The 20,682-nt window shown below is 37.8% G+C and overlaps 1 protein-coding gene across 2 annotated transcripts in view; it reads right to left on the bottom strand.

Moving 5' to 3' along the window:
- CD200 (CD200 molecule) overlaps positions 1 to 9,188 on the bottom strand; it is a 25,145-nt gene extending 15,957 nt beyond the window's left edge. Inside the window, exons 1-3 of one of the 2 annotated variants that reach the window (XM_010852749.1) lie at positions 8,289 to 9,188; positions 4,276 to 4,357; positions 687 to 1,007 (exon numbers count right to left, since the gene is read on the bottom strand). In XM_010852749.1, the coding sequence (XP_010851051.1) occupies positions 687 to 1,007; positions 4,276 to 4,357; positions 8,289 to 8,300 (415 nt within the window). In that variant the 5' untranslated portion in view covers positions 8,301 to 9,188. The remainder of the gene's footprint in view (positions 1 to 686; positions 1,008 to 4,275; positions 4,358 to 8,288) is intronic. The other variant, XM_010852748.1, reaches the window with a different exon arrangement.
- Between the last annotated feature and the right edge of the window lie 11,494 nt (positions 9,189 to 20,682).

Raw genomic sequence — 20,682 nt, 5'->3', positions numbered from 1 at the left:
CCAAAGCTACCCCTTATTCGTAATTCTCAGTTCTTGATCCCGGCTAAGCATCAGTTAACAGGAAAGGAATCTTGTCAAACTAAGCCTCTTAGATTTTAGAAGAAGGCTTATTTACCAGTTAAATCGCTACCAGGCACTGGGTATGAAGAACCTCTGCTGCATGGCTGTTTATCAATTTTGCAAAAGCTCCGCTGAAGCAAAATGAGAGGGACTCCCCATAACTGGCTCCAGCTTAGCCCAATCTGGCTTTGTTCTTAGGTTAAAAAATACGAAAGCTCTTAGGAACCAGAGATGATCTATTTCACACTTTTGGTGCAGATAAATAAACTCTGGTACACCATGGACAGGACTCTTCTAGGGTCACATGACTCCTAATGGCAATGCCAGGTCTGAACCATAGCACTGCTTATGGAGAATTTATCCTCACTATGGTCCTTAGTTTACTCTTGTTGACAACAGTATTCTTCAAGGCAAAGATAACTTCAGGCAAAGATTCAACATAGTTCTATGAACTCTCCAAATAATCATTAGCACAGTTACACAGTAGACATGAAAGGCCAAGTGTCCTCCAATGAACCTTTCTGGGGCTAGGATCCTGAAAGACTAATTACTACTACCACTACATTTCAAACATTCTTCAAGATAACATTTCAAGCTAGAGACAATGTATTCTCAGAGACTCTCACCAAAGAGAGTGAGGCAGGCTATTCCTGAGATCTTTCCAGAACCAAAGGTATTAAAGAGGCACTTGTAACACGCCTCATCTTCCAAGGTGGTATTCCAGAAGGTAATGGTTGAGTTCATGAGTCCCAGCTGGGTGATGTTTATCTTGTCCTTGTAGGCAGGCTGGACTACAACCCCGTGGTTCTCGCTGTAGGTGATCATGTTTTCTGGGCTTACAGCCTTGATTTTTTGCCATGTCACAATCAAAACTTCCTGGGGATTTTTCAGAGAGCATCTTAAAGAAGCAGGTGTGTTCAGCAGCCCTCTTACATCCTGGGTCACCACTTTCATCATGGAATCATAAAAGAACATTTATATATTTTAGTACATACACAAATATACATTTTTGATTAAAAAATGCATGTTCAAAGTCAAATTTATAAAGAAAGAAAAATACAAAAAAGAAAACAACATTTACCTACCTTCCTGATGTTGCCAGAGAACTATAAGTTCAAATATGTTTGTTCAGTCTTTAAGAGTAGCAGAGTAGAAAAATAAGAAAGCAAACTCCCAGTGACCAGAATTTACATGAAGAATCCCTGTAGGCTGGAAATTAGGTGAAATGAGGTTGAAGATGGAAACTGCCAGATAGGATAGATAGGATAGAAGTATCACCAAGTGGGTTTATGTCTGGAACAGTAATAGCTAGGAATAAGAAAGAGCCAATGGACAATATGCAGTGATTAGTTTAAGTGAAGAAGTTACAGCAGCCCTATACATTCCACACACACATCTGAAAAGGAAGGGGCAGCAGTAGTGACGTCTGCCATCAGGAAGCAGTGGTAAATATAGGAACATAGACAGAGAGATGTACAGGACAATGCTCCAGGAGGCTGATAGTACCAGAGAGCTTTGACAACCAAATTACAATCTACACAGTCCCCCATTTTTACTGAATATGGCATGAATATAAGGTATGCCAATAATTTCTTCCCCCTCCAATGCTGGCTACTCATATTGATATGATAGATGGCTCAATGGGAAATGTCAATACAGTAACAAATAGACAAACACTTGAGTCAACTAACACAATGATAGAGGAATAATAAACTCTACAAATGAATAAATAAACATTTTTACATGAACAAATGTGATATCTTAAGTGTGAAAAGGAACCAGCACTGTAAATAGTAGAAACTAGAGATGTATAAAATGAGAAATATAAACTCTTTTCACAATCTGGCTGCCTTAGCAGAATGAGTATCACTGAAGACTAAATGAGTAAGTGGGAAGACCAGATCATAAAATTCTTCCAGAATTGGAAGGGTTAAAAATACAGAAAAGATTAAATATTGAAAGACTGATATTTCAGTATTAGTCCAAGTAAGATTTTTAAAAGGAAAGAGAAGGGGAAATGGAAGACAAAAACACTAAGAAACAAAAATGTATTTTTCAAAATGATAAAAGGAGAAATCTGAAATAAGGTATATCCCTCATGAACCTTGATGTGCCTAACAACATAACTCTGAAATATATACAAAGCTAATAGAACTACAAAGGAAAATGCATAAATCCATAATCATAATGGGAGAATTTTTCATTGTTCTCTCAGAATTTTCATTTCCATCTATTAAAAAATAAGAAAATCAAATACAAGGACATAGAAGACTTTAAAAACAAATATTCATACGTGTACATGTAATATGTGCATATGAGCATGTATTTATAAACCTTTACCCAAAAGAAAACATACATGCTTTTCAAACCACATGTGAAACATAACCCCAAATTAAATTTGAAGTAGTATACAAAAAAATGACTTTGAACTCAATCCATAATGCAATAAAATTAGAAATTTACATAATTTTGTCTCCTTAATTACACCAGAAATCATAACAAAAATTATAAATCACTATGAATGACAATAAGAATATCATATATTAAAATCTGTAGAGGCTTATAAAGCAGTTCTCAGGTGGGAATATTTAACCCTAACTTAATTTATTGGGAAACAGGAAAGATTGAAAAATGAATACCTACATGCATTCAAACTTCCCACACACCAAAAGTTGATAAAAGGAGTGAATTAATAAAGTTAAAAGCACAAATTAATAAAATAGTACACAAAATACTGGCTTAATCAAAACACCAAAATCTGTTTTTTTTAAGACTAATAACAGATAAAATGACTAGAGTAATTAGAAAAAAAGAATATATGCTCTACAACATCAAGAATGAAAAGGCGGGCATAGCAACAAATACAAACTGGAACCGCCAAGTGCTGCAAAATTCCAATTTTAGTGAGGTACACTCTTGATAGTTGCAAAAAATTCTAGGGGAATAGCTGTTATTAGGATGGGGTTTCTTACAGGTTTGCTGAGTACAGAGCATAGATTTGAATAAATTGCTGCTTTTAGAATAGAGAGTAAAAAAGGGATCAAAACTAGAGTTTCAACTTCTAGGGTGAAAAAATCTATGACTATGCGAGATTATTTCTCTTTGACTATGCGAGAAATAATTTAATGGAAAGTTTACAATTATTTGCTGCTTTTATATGAAATTCCATTTAAGGTCCCCCAGTTGGTAAATCCTGAGCTATACACGGTGTGAAGCATCCCTTTTGTACCCCTGTGAAGGCTGCTGACTATAGTACACACCACATTGTTGTGAAAGTCGCTCAGTCGTATCCAACTCTTTGCAACCCCACGGACTATACAGTTCATGGAATTCTCCAGGCCTGAATACTGGAGTGGGTAGCCTTTCCCTTCTCCAGAGGATCTTCCCAACCCAGGGATTGAACCCAGGTCTCCCGCATTGTGGGCGGATTCTTTACCAGCTGAGTCATGAGGGAAGTCCAAGAATACTGGAGTGGGTAGGCTATCCCTTCTGCAGCAGATCTTCCCAACCCAGGAGTTGAACTGGGGTCTCCTGCGTTGCAAGCAGATTCTTTACCAACTGAGCTATCACAGAAGCCCATAGTACATACCACACAAAAGGTAATAAAAGGCCAGCAGTAAGTGAGGTGTGGTCTCCCATGGAATCAAAGAGAAAGGTCTGGCAGAAGTAGGCAATTCAGCAGACAAGTGGACAGCTCAGATGTGTTTTATATAATAGACTATGTGAACATATGTGAACTATATATAGCTTTCATATTTCACTAGTTTTCTGTAAGAGGGATACAACCAGTTTTAAGGCTTATTGCCAGATTACTTGCTCTAGAGGTCAAATTCATCCTTGCTCCAACACGCATTCCCATGTCTTCACACACATATGGAATTATTATTTTAAACATTATGCACTTTGATAGGTGAAAAAATGATGTCTTAATTCAGAAACAATTTTTTTTCATGTCTGGTTTTATCTATGAAAAGTTTCTTAATATTAAAGTTTTTTTTCTTTTTTAATTTTATTTTATTTTTAAACTTTACATAATTGTATTAGTTTTGCCAAATATCTGTGGAAAGCAGAAAGAACCACTCCCAGTCTTCCAAACAAATTACACGGTTAAATAATTCATGCAGACAAATAAACACAGCACAGACAAGAGTGGTCAGATGTCCACTCCAGAAACTGTGTTTCCTGGATTCCACGCAGGGAATTGAGTATCTTTACCTTGTGCCCTGCATAAGATCAGTGGTGCCAAGAACCAAATCAGTTGGAAGGTAGATAGATGACAGACGAGCCTTCTGAACACCTGAAGACAGAGAGCAAGTACAGAAATGGGCATTTGAATGTGGACAAAGCTAAGGGAGCTTCAATCTAATTGCTGTATCAGGAAAAATAGCAGCTAAAGTTTTAACCACTGGAAGCCTTTGGTTTTGTGGAAGCAGTACCAGGGACTATAAATGGAAGAAATAACAGAGGGTGCTTAGGTTTGGACGGGAAAAGCAGCCGTGTGGTTCTTTCGTTATGCCATTCCTAGCAATTTGAGGCTGTGCTCCCAAAGCCACCACTGTCAAGACTGCTGAGAAAACAAACTGCCAAAAATATACCCAGAAAACACAGACTGCAAATGTGGCAGAACATTTACTCCCCAAATGATCCAGATCTGTTAATATTAAAAATGAAACTCAGGTGTAACCACTTTGCAGAACATGTTTTGATATTTTCCTGCAAATTCTGCACAATTCTTGTAAATTGTACCTTTTAAAACCAGTATTTGGCTTTTTTTCTTCCCCCTTGCTTTATTTTCATGTGTCTGGGCACAAATCCTTGGCATTTTTTTTTTAACAAATCATTGTAGTATTTAAGAGAGTATTACTCTGGGAATCATTTTGCTATAAAATGAAGAGTGGAATGGAGACAGATTACTCTGCATCAGTCCCATAGTATTGATCTACATTAGTATGTTCATTGTAAGGTAAATTTTGCCTATATTTCTATATTTCTCTATAATTGAGGTGTTTAAGAAATGTAGATTTCTCGTATCTTTCTTTAAATGAACTTCAATTTTATTTCATGTTGCTATTCTACTAGAGGTAGAGACTAAATTTCAGTCAATGTTACATAATCTCTGTCTGAGAGTTCAATTGACTGTCACTTCACAATTGTCCCAGTCTCTGGCACTGCATCCAGTCGTGGGAATGCCAAGCCACTGGACAGGACTATTAACCCTTGGTTACAACCATCCATCCATCTTGGCATTCTGCTCCCCTCAAGTCATCCTCCTGATCATCAGTTTGTGTAATTAAATCCTGTGCTTACAGGGTGTTCTCTCATGCTTCCCAATTCTCTGGATTCTGTGCTCCTGGATCCTTCCTATGCTGAACAAAGCAGAATTATACAAGGGTCTCTGCCTAGACTTCCATGTATCTATCAATCTCTGTTTTACTGTTCCCTTGCCATGGTGGGTAGGCTTGCCTCTTCCCACAGTTGCCCCTAGGAAAGCAAGGCACAGCTGTTTTCTGTTCTTTGATTTCAACACCTCCCTGTAAGTTCTATTCACCGTCCTCCTAAACTCCCCACTCCTGGGGCCAGGCACAGAGCATCCTTCTCAGGACACAAACCAATGCTAATCAGTCTCTCTTTGCTCTCCCAGCCTAGGGTCAGAAAAGCTGCTTCCTCTATCACCTTGTATTCTTCCCATCAGCTTTTTCTGGGATGAATGCCTGTCCTTGGTCTTTCATCATTTAGGCTTTTAAAACTCAAATGCTTAGGCTTTTGTTATTTCAAAACTTAGGCTTCTGAAACCAGAAGTTTTCTTTGGCATTCTGATTACACACCATCACGCCATATGGAAATCCAGGTTCTAGTAAAGGCTGGATGAGGAATGCAAATAGTCTAGTGCTCAGAGTAAAAATCTGTATTTTAGGATAAGAGAAAAAGCAGACACACACCAAAACACAAGATGTGGGGACTGGGAGACAGTAACATTTAAGAAACAGAAGCACAGTGATTGAGGTGAAAAGAATTAGAAAGAAAGCCTTGCTATTAATTAGGCACACATTTCTTCTGGCTAATTTGAATTCAGGCTAGCACAAATGCTAGGTGTGTAAGCTTAGATCATTTTACCTCTTGGAGATACAGAAAAAAAAAATAGTACCAATCTTCTCTGTTAGGTTAAATGAGATGGTATATGTAAAGCTCCTATAAAGTGATTGATACAAATAAACACTAAATCAATGTAGCTGTTATCTCATTAGGTTACTGTCTGTATCTCACTATTTGCTAAACCCAGGGTAGGCAAGATGTGAGTGGGGAAGCTGGAAGAAGATACAAAGACCATAGGAACTGCAGACATTCTTTATTCAGCGTGGCAAGGAAGACAGGCTTTACTCTCTAATGGCTGAAACAGCAGCAACAGTGACCATGCAACTCGCTTCAACTTGATTCTCCTCGAGCTTTTTAGGTGGTACCTATATAGGGCCACACCATGATGTCTGAGCGCAGTGCCACAAATAATCCCAGCTGTAGGATTTGAGTGGAGTGAGGCGAGAGCCTGATCACTGCCACCTGGCCAATTGTTTACTCCCTACATTCCACCCCTTCAGGGTCTCTCGCCACACAATCTACGTGCCCATCTTCCACGATATTCCCTTGGTGAGTAACCTCCACAGGGGCAACTGTACCCCTGAGGATTCTCTCATTTAGGACCCATAAAACCCCCCACAGGTGCCGGGCCCACCCCTTCAAAGAGGGGATCTTTGGGGTGTTCACAGCCCACCAACATGATTGCACTTTTCTAAATCTGAGGACATAGCCTTTACAGTACACTGTTAGCATTATCATAGGACACAGCCTTTACAGTACACTGTTCTCTGTATCTCAGGGTCATAAGCCATATCATCATCTCATGTAACCACCCATATCTCTTGCTGCTGCTGCTGCTGCTAAGTCGCTTCAGTCGTGTCCGACTCTGTGCGACCCCAGAGACGGCAGCCCACCAGGCTCCCCCGTCCCTGGGATTCTCCAGGCAAGAACACTGGAGTGGGTTGCCATTTCCTTCTCCAATGCATGAAAGTGAAAAGTGAAAGTGAAGTTGCTCAGTTGTGTCCAACTCTTAGCGACCCCATGGACTGCAGCCTACCAGGCTCCTCTGTCCATGGGATTTTCCAAGCAAGAGTACTGGAGTGGGGTGCCAAGACATGGTAAATGCCAGTATGTGTTACATAGCTTAAAAAATTCATTAATCAGATCACACAATAATGGAAGTAGAGAAGTCCACTTATAACCCTTGCCAAGAGGGCCAGAGTCCAGAGACAACTGTCCATCTGGCAGCTACACTGCCCCTCCCCTGAAAATTTGTAAGTTCAAATCCTGAAGCTGCCACAGTCATATGTACTTGGAAAAATTCACCTGTCTGCCTGTTTCTTTATTTGTAAAACTGGGTAATAACTCCTTCTCTGAAGGACAGTGGTGAAGATTAAGAGCACCTGGCATTCAGTAAGCGCTAGCTGGGAGGCCACCATTCTTTGTTAAGGAAGGCAATAACTGTCTGTGTAGTCTAGCCAACAAACCATATGCAAAAAAATTACCTTGAGGCATTACTTGTATTTGGATTTTTAAATTATTTTATATCAGTTACCAATGTAAATGAAAATCCTCTCCTTCCTTCATTTTGTCATATACCTAGATCCTGGATAACAAAATGCCTGTTTCTCAAGGATACCCTGGGTTTTAACTCTGATTTATCCGATCCTTTTGGCTTCCCACGGCAAAGGCCCAGAGGATACAGAAAGAGGCTGGAGCATCACAGAGGAGCCAGCCTGATCCTGAAATTCTGCAACCCCCCCCCAGATTTCAGGACCAAAAATGGAGCCAATATAGCACCCTCTATCCACGCAGCCAGCGTCTGCCTCCAGGCTCATTTCCTCTACAAGGATGTCAGTGATCGATCGGAGAAAGCGTCTCCGGAGCCTGCACCTGGCAGCCTCCTGTTTCCAGTTTACCTCGACAGATAATCGCAACCCTAGGAATGGAGGTATGGCCTATAAACCCCGCTTTGGAAGGCAAGATCCGCTTCTCTGCAAGGTTTAGAACTGAGAGGAAAGCGCAAGCGGGAATCCCAGCTCTGAATCAGAGAAGGGAAAGCCGCAGCCTAGCATTCGCAGCCTGATATCGCCCCAAGGCCACCGGAGAGGAGTCGCCCACCCTGCGCCCTGTTTTCCACGCCTGGCCCAGCTCACCAGACACTGCATCCTCGCTCCTGGCCGCGCAGGTTATTTGGTTGCTGCTGAGAAGCCTGGAGGGATCTCACACCCGACCAGGCAGAGCCCCTCCAGTTCCGCGGACCAAAGACGACTTCTTCCCCACAGATTCATAGCGTAATTCCTCGGGCTCCGCCCCGGCTCCGGCCCCGCCCCCCTACTCCTCTACCAGCCTACCCCTACCCACCAACGCAGAGGTATAAGGGAGATTAAATAGTGCTCATCTTTTCCCGTCTTCAACGCGTTTCGCCGTTTTCAGAGGTTTCAACTGGGAAGACTGAGCAAGTGTTTGAAAAAAAGATACATTGTTTTCATTTTCATTATACAGACAAAGAAAGGGAAAGGAGGGGGTGGGAAGACATGAATTGCCTCACTGCGTGGTGCTTGGGGGAATGGCCGGCTGCATTGTGGTCCACGCAAGTATGAAATGATTTTTGAGAAATGTTACAGTTTCCCCAGTTACCATCCCGGAAAACCCAAATATTTTGAAGCTAAATTTAAGCAATAGAAAATTTGCAAAGCAAATGTGTATTTATTTTTATCCAGAATCAAATTATGTATTTAAACCATCAATGCTGTTAATGATCTCTCCCTTATTGATGGGACTGGGTTTGTGTTTATTTTTTTCTCTGCTGTGAGAAATTTTCTTCCACTTGCATTGATGATGAGGATATTTCTTATTTTAACAAGCTTCAGAGTTATTGGCCATTAAAACAAACAAAAGACAGATCAATGAAGTGTTCAATTCCTATAGCCTTTTCTGTTTTCCCGACCATCACCCCTGACCACCACACCTACGACAAGGTATTGGGACAGAGCTTCTATTATACTTAAGGCTGCAAATTCCAGGGCAGTAAATAAAATAATAACCGATTTTTTCCAGAAAAAACAAACACTGAAAGGACTAAAATATTCATGGAGTGGCAAACAAGATACATAAGAGAAAGGTAATTTATATAGCGAAATTAAAGGTCAAATTAAGGAAACTAAAAAAAAAAAAAAAACTCTTAAAGCTTCAAACATGACAAGTAGAGACACCAAGAAAAAGAATCAAAGTGACTTTAAATGTCATAAAGCAGCACCGGATACAAGAAGGCAATGAGTTAACTTTCAAAATATGGAAGAAAAAATAACTCTGAACTCTACTTTGTCTTTTATAACAACTACTACGAAGGTATTATTTTTTAAAATACTTTAAAATTTTTATCAAATGTGTTGTTCACAGGGTGAAATGCATGCATCATAAGCACCCAGTATTCATCATAGAGTGAATATACGTGCATAGCCAGAAGCACATAAAAGCTTACCGTGCCCTGTTCATCAGAGCCTGTCCTCTCTTTGACTACCCTTTTTGTCACTGCCACCTTTCCACCACTCTCTTACTTTCAACATCATAGGCTAGACTTACCTGTTTGTGAACTTCATATAAATAGCATCATAGATGATGTCCTCATTTGTATCTTCGTTCTTTTACTCAACAGTAGATTTGAAAATTTTATCCATGTTATTGCATGTAATTGTGGCTCACTCATTCTCACTGCTGTATATGACCCCATTCTTTAAATGCCACATTTATTTATCTATACTATTGTTACTAGACATTTGTTTTCCATTTTAGAGAGGGTTATTTTTAATAGTGTGCTATAAACATTCTTATACATGACTTTTCCTAAACATACGTACACCCTTATTAGATTATTCTTTGACGTTGCCAGTTTTATCTTTTTCTATCACTTTATTTTTAAACTTTCTTTATTCTTTTTTCCTCCCAAATACATAGATGATATTTTGTGGGTGATATTTTGCTGGACCTCAATTCTTATAATCTACTGAAGAACTGTGACCTAAATTAGCAAAATATTATAAAATAACAGGATGAAAACAACATTTTGTTAAGCACAGAAATTTCAGAAATTATATTGAGATTCTCCTTTAAAATATTTTCAAAAGAAGTATTCTATAAAAAAGAAAAAATTAGTCCAGGCAGATGCTACATGGAAAGATAAACAGAAAGGATAACTCATCAAAACTTATAACTGCCAAAAAAAGCAAATTCTTCAAAATTGTATGTTTATAATTAATTTAATAATTAACATCTTTATGGAAGGGATTAAGAGGATAGATAATGAGATTTTGAGAGATAGGTGAGAATTATGCCAAGATGTATATGTTTAGGAAATAGACATAAAAATGTAATACAAGATGGAAAAAATTCTGAAAAATGACAGATTGGTCATAAGAATTTAAAAATTGGCATTTTAACAATGTAAAGCCTTTCAATTCATATACATGGAATGTTGTTCCATTTGTTGTGTTTTCTCTAATTTCTTTCATTAAATTGTTTTATAGTTTTCACTTTAACTTTCAACTAATAAAGACCTACCATATAGCACACGGAGCTTCACTCAATGTTCTGTAATGAACTATGCATGTGTGCTAAGTCACTTCAGTTGTATCTGACTCTCTGTGACCTCATAGACTATAGCCCACCAGGCTCGTCTGTCCACAAGATTCTTCAGGCAAGAATACTGGAGTGGGTTGTCATGCCCTCCTCCAGTACTGACCTATATGAGAATCTAAAAATGAGTGGGTATGTGTATATGTATAACTTATCCACTTTGCTGTACAGCCGAAACTAATACAACAGTATAAATTAACTCCACTCCAATACATTTAAAAAAAAATTGAAGTGTAGTTAATTTACAATGTTGTGTTAGTTCAGGTATACAGCAAAGTGATTCATTTATATATGCTATGCTACGCTATTCTATGCTAAGTCACTTCAGTCGTGTCCGACTCTGTGCGACCCCATAGACGGCAGCCCACCAGGCTCCCCCGTCCCTGGGATTCTCCAGGCAAGAACACTGGAGTGGATTGCCATTTCCTTCTCCAATGCATGAAAGTATACATACATACATACATTCATACATATGTGTGAGCTTTCATAGTGGCTCAGACGGTAAAGAATCTGCCTGCATTGCAGACCAGGGTTGGATCCCTGGGTTGGGAAGATCTCCTAGAGAAGGGAATGGCAACCCACTCCAGTATCTTGCCTGGAGAATTACAAGGACAGAGAATCCTGGAGGGCTATAGTCCATGGGGGTCACAAAAAATTGGACACAACTGAGTAACATTTTCAACTTTCATACATATATGTGTGTGTATATATATATATACATATACTTTTTCAGATTCTTCTCCATTATAGCTTATTACAAGATGCTGAATACAGTTCCCTGAGTTACACAGTAGGTCCTTATTGTTGATCTATTTTAAATATAGTAGTGAATATATGTTAGTCCCAAACTTCTAGTTTATCTCTCTCCCTCTATCCCCGCCATCCCCTTTGGTAGCCATAAGTTTGTTTTCCATGTCTGTGAGTCTAACTCTGTTTGTAAATAAATTAACTTATATTACTTTTTTTTTTAATGTCCTCTGCATTGGCAGGCAGATTCTTTTTTTTTTTTAGTTTTATTTTAAACTTTACAATATTGTATTATATTACTTTTTTAGATTCCACATATAAGTGATCTTATATAATATCTGTTTTTCTCTGACTTAATTCACTTAATATGATAACCTACAATTCTTTAACCTCTTTAATTAGATATATTTCTAAGAATTTTATTCCTTTTGATGCTATTTGGAGAAGGAAATGGCAACCCACTCCAGTGTTCTTGCCTGGAGAATCCTGGGGAAGGGGGAGCCTGGTGGGCTGCCCTCTATGGGGTTGCACAGAGTCGGACACGTTGTAAATGAGATTGTTTTTCCTAATTTTCTTTTTGGAAAATAAAATAATTTGTTGTTTATATGTAGAAACACCAAATTTTTGTCTATTAATTTCATATCCTATAACTTGTGGTGGTTTCTATATGTAAGATCATGCCATTTCTGCAAAAGGAACAGTTTTACTTCTTCCTTATTGATTGTTATGCTTTTTATTTCTTGCCTAACTGCTCTGGCTAGGACTTCCAGTACTATAGAAGAGACATGCATGGGTATCCTTGCTTTGTTCCTTATCTTGGAGGTAAATATTTCATTTTTTCATTGTCGAGTGTGATGTTAGCTATGGGCTTTTCATATATGCCCTTAATTATGTTGAGATACTTTCCTTCTATTCCTAGTTAAGAGTTTTTATCATGAAAGGATGATGAATTTTGTCAAATGTTTTTTCTATAGTGTGTTGAGATGATCATGTGATTTTTATCCTTTATTCTGTTAATGTGAAATATCACATTAATTGGGCTTCTCAGTGCAGGAGACTCAGGTTCAATCCCTGGGTCAGGAAGAAAATGGCAACCCACTCCAATATTCTTGCCTGGGAAATTCCATGGACAGAGGAGTCTGGTGGACTACATTCCATGGGGTTGCAAAGAGTCATATTTATCATGGTATGTGTTACATCCCTAGTATTTATCTTATAACTGAAAATTTGTACCTTTTGACCAGCTTCATCTAATTCCCTCTTCCCCCACCTTCTTGCTGGTGGCAACCACAAATCTGATCTCTTTCACTATGAGCTTGTTTGTTTTTGAAGTATAATAGACTACAACACTATGCTAGTTCCTAGTGTGCAACATACTGATTCAATATTTCTATACATTACAAAATGTTCACCACAATAAGTTTAGTTATCATCTAAACCATAAAAAGATTTTACATAATTATTGACTATATTCTCTACACTATACCTTTCATACCTGTGATTGATTCATTTATTGTGTAACTGGAAGTGTCTACATCCTTATCTCCCTAATCTATTTCTTTCATCCTCCTACTCTATCCCCTCTGGCAACCTTCTGTATCTATGACTATTTTTATTTTATGTTTGTTTTTTTGTTTTGCTTTTCAGATTCCACATATAAATGAAATCGTGGTATTAATAGTTCTCTGTCTGACATTTCATTTAGCATAATACCATCTAAGTTCACTCATGTTGTCACAGATGGAAATATCTAATTCTTTTTATGGTTGAGTAATAAGTGGCAACCCACTCCAGTATTCTTGCCTGGAGAATTCATCCAGGTTCCAGAGGAACCTGGCAGGCTAGGTCCATTGGGTTGCAAAGAGTCAGACATGACTGAAGTGACTTAACAAGAGTGCATCTGTACAAATAGTACAGATTTGTACATAGTACAAAATCTGTTTTATCCATTCATCTATTAATGAGACCTTAGGTTGCTTTCATATCTTGGCTATTGTAAATATGACGCAATTAATGATGCAATGAACATAGGGGCACATATCTTTTCAAATTTCTGTTTTCATTTTTTTTGATATATACCCATGAGCAGAATTTATGGATCATATGGTAGTTCTATTTTTAATATTTTGAGAGGAGCCTACACACTATTTTCCATAGTGGCTGTACATCTCCAAAAGTGTTCTCTATTGTCTACATCCTCACCAACATTTTTTTGTTGTTTTTTTCATAATAGCCATTCTATCGAGCCATTCTCAAGTGTGAGGTGATATTTTACTGTGGTCGTGAGTTGCATTTCCCCGATGATTAGCGATGCTGATCCTGATGTCATGTGCCTGTTGGCCATCTCTATGTCTTCTTTGGAAAAAAAGTCTATTCTGGTCCTATTCTCAGTTTTAATTGGGTTGTTTTTGATGGTGAGTTACATGAGTTCTTTGTGTATTTTGGATATTTACCTCTTATCCGATATATTGTTTGAAAAATCTTCTCCCAAACAGTAGATAGCCTTTTCATTCAGTTAGTTTCCTTCACTGTACAAAAGCTGTTTAGTTTGATGTAGTTCCATTTGTTCATTTTTTGTTTGTTTCTCTTGCCTGAAGAGACAGAGTCAAAAAAATATTGCTAAGACTAATGTCAAAGAGCTTACTGCCTATATTTTCTTCTAGGAGTTTTATGCTGTCCAGTTGTACATTTACATCTTTAATCCATTTTGAGCTTATTTTTGTATGTGGTGTGAGAAAGTAGTCCAGTATGATTCTTTTGAATATAGCTGTCCAGATTTTACCAACATAATTTATTGAAGATGCTGTCTTTTTGTTATTGTATATTCTTGCCTCCTATGTTGTAGATTCACTGACCATATAAGTGTGAGCTCATTTCTGGGTTCTGATTCTGTTCCATTAATCTATGTATCTGTTTGTGTGCTAGTACCATATTGCATTCATGACTGTAGCTTCATAGTACTGTTTGAAATAAGGGAGTATGATACTTCCAGCTTTGTTCTACTTTTTTAAGATATATGTGGCTATTTGGGTTTTTTTGTGTTTCCATACAAATTTTAGGAACATTTGTTCTAATTCTGTGAAAATGCCATTGGTATTTTGTTAGAGATTGTACTGAAGCTGTAGCACACCTTGGGTAGTATGGTCATTTTAACAATTTTAATTCTTCCAATCCACGAACATGGTGTATCTTTCCATTTGTTTGTGTGGTTACCAATTTCTTTATCATTATCTTGTCGTTTTCCAAGTACAGGTATTTTGCCTCCTTCAGTTCAGTTCAGTGGCTCAGTTGTGTCCAACTCTTTGCGACCCCATGGACTGCAGCACACCAGGCCTCCCTGTCCATCACCAACTCCTGGAGTTCACCCAAACTCATGTCCATTGAGTTGGTGATGCCATCCAGCCATCTCATCCTCTGCCGTCCCCTTCTCCTCCTGCCCTCAATCTTTCCCAGTTTCAGGGTCTTTTCAAATGAGTCAACTCTCCGCATGAGGTGGCCAAAGTACTGGAGTTTCAGCTTCAACATCAGTCCTTCCAATGAACACTCAGGACTGATCTCCTTTAGGATGGACTGGTTGGATCTCCTTGCAGTCCAAGGGACTCTCAAGAGTCTTCTCCAACACCACAGTTCAAAAGCATCAATTCGTCGACGCTCAGCATTCTTTATACTCCAACTCTCACATCCATACATGATTATTGGAAAAACCGTAGCTTTGACTAGACAGACCTTTGTTAGCAAAGTAATACCTCTACTTTTTAATATGCTGTCTAGTTTGGTCATAACTTTCCTTCCAAGGAGTAAGCATCTTTTAATTTCATGGCTACAGTCACCATCTGTAGTGATTTTGGAGCTCAAAAATATAAAGTCAGCCACTGTTTCCACTGTTTCCCTATCTATTTGCCACGAAGTGATGGGACCAGATGCCATGATCTTAGTTTTTTGAATGTTGAGCTTTAAGCCAACTTTTGCACTCTCCTCTTCACTTTCATCAAGAGACTCTTTAGTTCCTCTTCACTTTCTGCCATAAGGGTGATGTCATCTGCATATCTGAGATGATTGATATTTCTCCCGGCAATCTTGATTCCAGCTTGTGCTTCCTCCAGCCCAGCATTTCTTATAATGTACTCTGCATAGAAGTTAAATAAACAGGGTGACAGTATATAGCCTTGACGTACTCCTTTTCCTATTTGGAACCAGTCTGTTGTTCCATGTCCAGTTCTGTTACTTCCTGACCTGCATACAGATTTCTCAAGAAGCAGGTCAGGTGGTCTGGTATTCCCAGCTCTTTCAGAATTTCCCACAGTTTATTGTGATCCACACAGTCAAAGGCTTTGGCATAGTCAATAAAGCAGAAATAGATGCTTTTCTGGAACTCTCTTGCTTTTTCTATGATCCAGAGGATGTTGGCAATTTGGGCTCTGGTTCCTCTGCCTTTTCTAAAACCAGCTTGAACATCGGAAGTTCACAGTTCGTGTACTGTTGAAGCCTGGCTTGGAGAATGTTGAACATTACTTTACTAGCGTGTGAGATGAGTGCAATTGTGTGGTAGTTTGAGCTTTCTTTGGCATTGTCTTTCTTTGGGATTGGAATGAAAACTGACCTTTTCCAGTCCTGTGGCCACTGCTGAGTTTTCCAAATTTGCTAGCACATTGAGTGCAGCACTTTCATAGCATCATCTTTTAGGATTTGAAATAGCAAACTGAAATTCTATCACCTCCACTAGCTTTGTTTGTAGTGATGCTTCCTAAGGTCCACTTGACTTCACATTCCAGGATGTCTAGCTCTAGATCTGGCCTCCTTAATTATATTTATTTCTATGTATTGTATCCTTTCTAATGCAATTGTAAATAGGATTTTGTCCTTAATTTTCTTTTCAATAATTCATTTTTAATGTATAGAAAAGGAACAAATTTCTATATATTAATTTTGTATACTGAAACTGTACTGAATTCATTAATGAGTTCTAATAGTTTGTTGATGGCATCTTTAGCATTTTCTATGTAGTACCATGTCATCTGCAAACAGTGATAAGTTTCCTACTTCATTTCCAATCCAGAACTCTTTTTATGTCTTTTCTTATTTGGTTGCTGTGCCTAGGACTTCCAATAATGTGTCGAATACCAGTGGCAAGAGTGGTCTTTCTTGTCTTGTTCCTCATCTTATAGAAAATGTTTTTAGCTTTTTATGATTAAGTATGATGTTAGCTGTGGGTTTTTCATACATGACCTTTATTATTTGAGGTATATTCTCTCTTTACTCACTTTGTTGAGAGTTTTTATCATAAAGGAATGTTGAAGTTTGTAAAAGCTTTTCTGCATCTATGAGATGATCACCTGCTCTTTATTCTTCAATCTGTTAATATGATGTATCGCATTTGATTGATTTTCAGATATTGTACCATCCTTATCTCCCTGGGATAAATCCACTTGATCATGTTATATGATCATTTTAATGTATTGTTGAATTAGTTTGCTAATATTTTGTTGGGGAAATTTGCATCTATGTTCATCAGTGATATTGACCTATAATTTCCTTTTTATGATGCTTTTGTATGCTTTAGATATCCAAATGATGATAGCTTCATAAGTGAATTTAGAAGCATTTATTCCTCTGAATTTTTTTTGAAATAATTTGCAAAAGATATATGTTAACTGTTCTCTGAATGTTTGTTAGAATTCACCTGTGATGCTATCTAGTTCTGGTCTTTTTTTGGCTGGAATTTTCCTTAATTACTGATTTAATTTCATGACTGGTAAATGGTCTGCTTATATTTTCAATTTCTTCTTGTTTCAGTCTTAGGAGATTGTACTGATGCAGTGTCAGTTGTAACTTCTCTTTCATTTCTGATTTTATTCATTTGAACCTATCCTGTTTTTCTTGATCAGTCTAATGGTTTAGTGATTTATCTTTTCAAAGAACCAGCTCTTAGTTACATTGGTCTTTTCTGTTATTTTTTAAATCTCTATTTCATTTATTTCTGCTCTAATCTTTATGATTTCTTTCCTCCTATTAACTTTGGCATTTATTTGTTTTTCTTTTTCTAGTTCCATTAAGTGTAAAGTTAGATTGTTACCTGAGATCTTTTTTGCTTCCTGAGGTAGACTTTTATCATGTAAACTTCCCTTTTAGAACAGATTTTGCTATGTCACATATATTTTTGGATTGTGTTTTTTGTCTCCAGGTATTTTTTATTTCTTACTTTAATTTTTTCTGTGATTCATTTGTTGTCTAGTGGCATATTATTCAGCCTCCATATGTTTGTGGCTTTTGCAGCTTTTTCTTGTAGTTGATTTCTAGTCTCATAGCCTTGTGGATGGAAAAGTTGCTTGATAAACTTTCAATCTTCTAAAATTTCCTGAGATTTATTTCGTAGCCTAGCATGTGATCTATCCTGGAGAATGCTCTATGTGTATGTGAAAAGACTATGTATTCTGCTGCTTTAAATGGAATATTCTATATAGATCTATTAAGTCCAATGTGTTGTTTAAGGCAATTGTTTCCTTGATGTTTTTGTCTGGATAATCTGTCCATTGATATAAATGAGGTGTTTAAGTCCCTTACTATTATTATGTCATTATTATTGTATAATTGTCAATTCCTCCCTTTATGTTTGTTAATATTTGCTTTATATATTTAGGTATTCCTATGTTGAATGTGTATGTTTATAATTGTTATATGTTCTTGCTGTTTGATCTCTTTATTATTTTGTAATGTCCTTGTCTCTTATTATATCTTGGTTTTAAAATCCATTTTGTCTGATATAAGTATTGCTTCCCCAGCTTTTTTTCTTTTGAATACCATTTGCATGGGATACTATTTCTATCCCCTTACTCTCAGGCTAGTGTAGATTTGGATTTGAAGTGAGTCTCTTATGGGGAGCATATATATGGGTCTTGTTTTCTTGTTTATTCAGTCACTCTTCACCTTTTGATTGGAGCATTTACTCCATTTACATTTAAAGTAATTATTGATAGGAGGGCATGGAAACCCACTCCACTACTCTTGCCTGGAGAACCTCATGGACAGAGAAGCCTGGCAGGCTACAGTCCATAGGGTCACAAAGAGTTGGACATGACTGAAGTGACTTAGCACAGACATAGACATGTGCTTACTGGGATTCCCAGGTTGTACTTGTGATAAAGAACCCACCTGCTAATGCAGGAAATGTGAGAGACACAGGTTTGATCCATGGGTCAGGAAGATCCCCTGGAGGAGGGCATGGCAACCCACTCCAGTATGTTTGTCTGGAGAATTCCCATGGACAGAGGAGCCTGGCAGGCTATACCCCATAGGGTCACAAAGAGCTAGACATGACTGAAGTGACTGAGCATGCACACATGCACATGTATTTATTATCATTTTGTTAGTTGTTTTCAGGTTCTTGGTCACACAGAGTCGGACACGACTGAAGTGACTTAGCAGCAGCAGCAGCAGCATGGTCCTTTTTTATTCCTTTCTTTTTAACTATCTTTAGTTTTAAATTTGGATTCCTTTCTCCATTCTGTGAGTATATCTATCATAAATTTTGGTTTTTGGTTACCATGAAGTTTATATATATATAGATTATTTATATATACACGATTATTTTAGGTTGCTGATCTCTTAAGTTCAAATGCATTTTAACGGCCTTGTATTTTTACTCCTCCAAGTTTAATGTTTTGACATTATATCATTTATCTTTGTCTTTTGTGTATCCCTTTACAATTTGTTGTGAATATAGTTGATTTTAGTACCTTTGCCTTTTAGCCTTTCTACTAAGTTTATAAGTAGTTGATCTAATACCTTTGCTGTATATTTGCCTTTATGAATGAGATTTCTCCTTTTGTAATTTTTGAGCCTCTAGTTTTTGTTCCTTTTTTTTCTGCTTAGAAAAATTCCTTTTACATTTCTTGTGAAGCTGCTTTGGTGGTGAACTCTTTTAGCTTTTGCGTATGTATAAAACTTTTGCTTTCTCCATCAAATCTGAATGAAAGCCTTGCCAGATAAAGTATTCTTGTTTGTAGGAGTTCCCTTTCATCACTTTAAATATATAGTACCATTCCCTCTGGCCTGAAGAGTTTTTGCTGAATAGTGAGCTGACAGTCTTTTGGGAGTTCATTTGTGTATAACTTGTTACTTTCTCCTTGATGCTTTTAATATTCTCTTTATTTTTGTCATTTTAATTACAATATTTGTGTTTTTATTTGGCACTCTGTTCCTCTTGGACCTAGATGTTTGTTTTCTTTCTCAACTTAGGGAAGTTTTCAGCCAATATGTCTTCAGATTTGTTCTCTGTCTTTTTCTGTCTTCTCCTTCTAGACCCTTATATTGACATCAGTGTACTTGATGTTGTCCCAGAAGTCTCTTAATCTATCCTTATTTATTAAAATGCTTTTTTTCTGTTTAGCTTGAGTGATTTCCACACTCCTTTAAATTATTGCTTCTTCCCCAGCTCTCTGTTGAGTGAAATTTTGTGTGTACCTTTAGCAATGACATCTCTACTTCCTAAAGCTTTTAGGCTCTCCTGAAAGCACATCACACTGGCCTTCAAATCCAGATTTTCTAGGGCTCATCTTCCTGGTGCAGGACCCCCAGGGTGGACTGTTCGATATGGAACTTGTACCACTCACTCTTGGGGGGAACCTCTGCAATTGTGACTCTCCTCCTGTTTGTGGGTCATCTACCTGGGGTATGGTTCTTGGCTATACTGAGTCTCCACTTCCCCATCCATCCAATGGAATGTGGTTCCATTTTTATATCTTTAGCTGTAGAAGATCTTCTCTGCTAGTCTTTGGGTTTTCGTCATTGATAGTTGCTCTGAAAATTATAATTTTGGTGTGCTTATCTGAGGAGGTGAGCTCAGGGCCTTTCTCCTCTACTATCTTGGCCAAGTTCAAGCCTGTGTGAGCCTTTTAATGTGCCATTGAATTCAATTTTCCGGTATTTTGTTAAGGCCTTTTCCATATATTTCTGCTGTTACTGCTCAGCTGTTCAGTCATGTCTGACTCTTTATGACCTCAGGGACTGTAGCCCACCAGGCTCCTATGTCCATACGATTCTCCAGGCAAAATACTGGATTGAGTTGCCATTCCCTTCTCCAGGGGATCTTCCCGACCCAGGAATCGAACCCTGGTCTACCACATTGCAGGCAGATTCTTTACCATCTGAGCCACCAGGGAAGTCCTTCCA

Source organism: Bison bison, unplaced genomic scaffold (genome assembly GCF_000754665.1).
Source record: "Bison bison bison isolate TAMUID 2011002044 unplaced genomic scaffold, Bison_UMD1.0 scf7180017864314, whole genome shotgun sequence".
Taxonomy (NCBI): Eukaryota; Metazoa; Chordata; class Mammalia; order Artiodactyla; family Bovidae; genus Bison; species Bison bison.
This window is presented reverse-complemented; position numbering and strand designations above follow the sequence as displayed.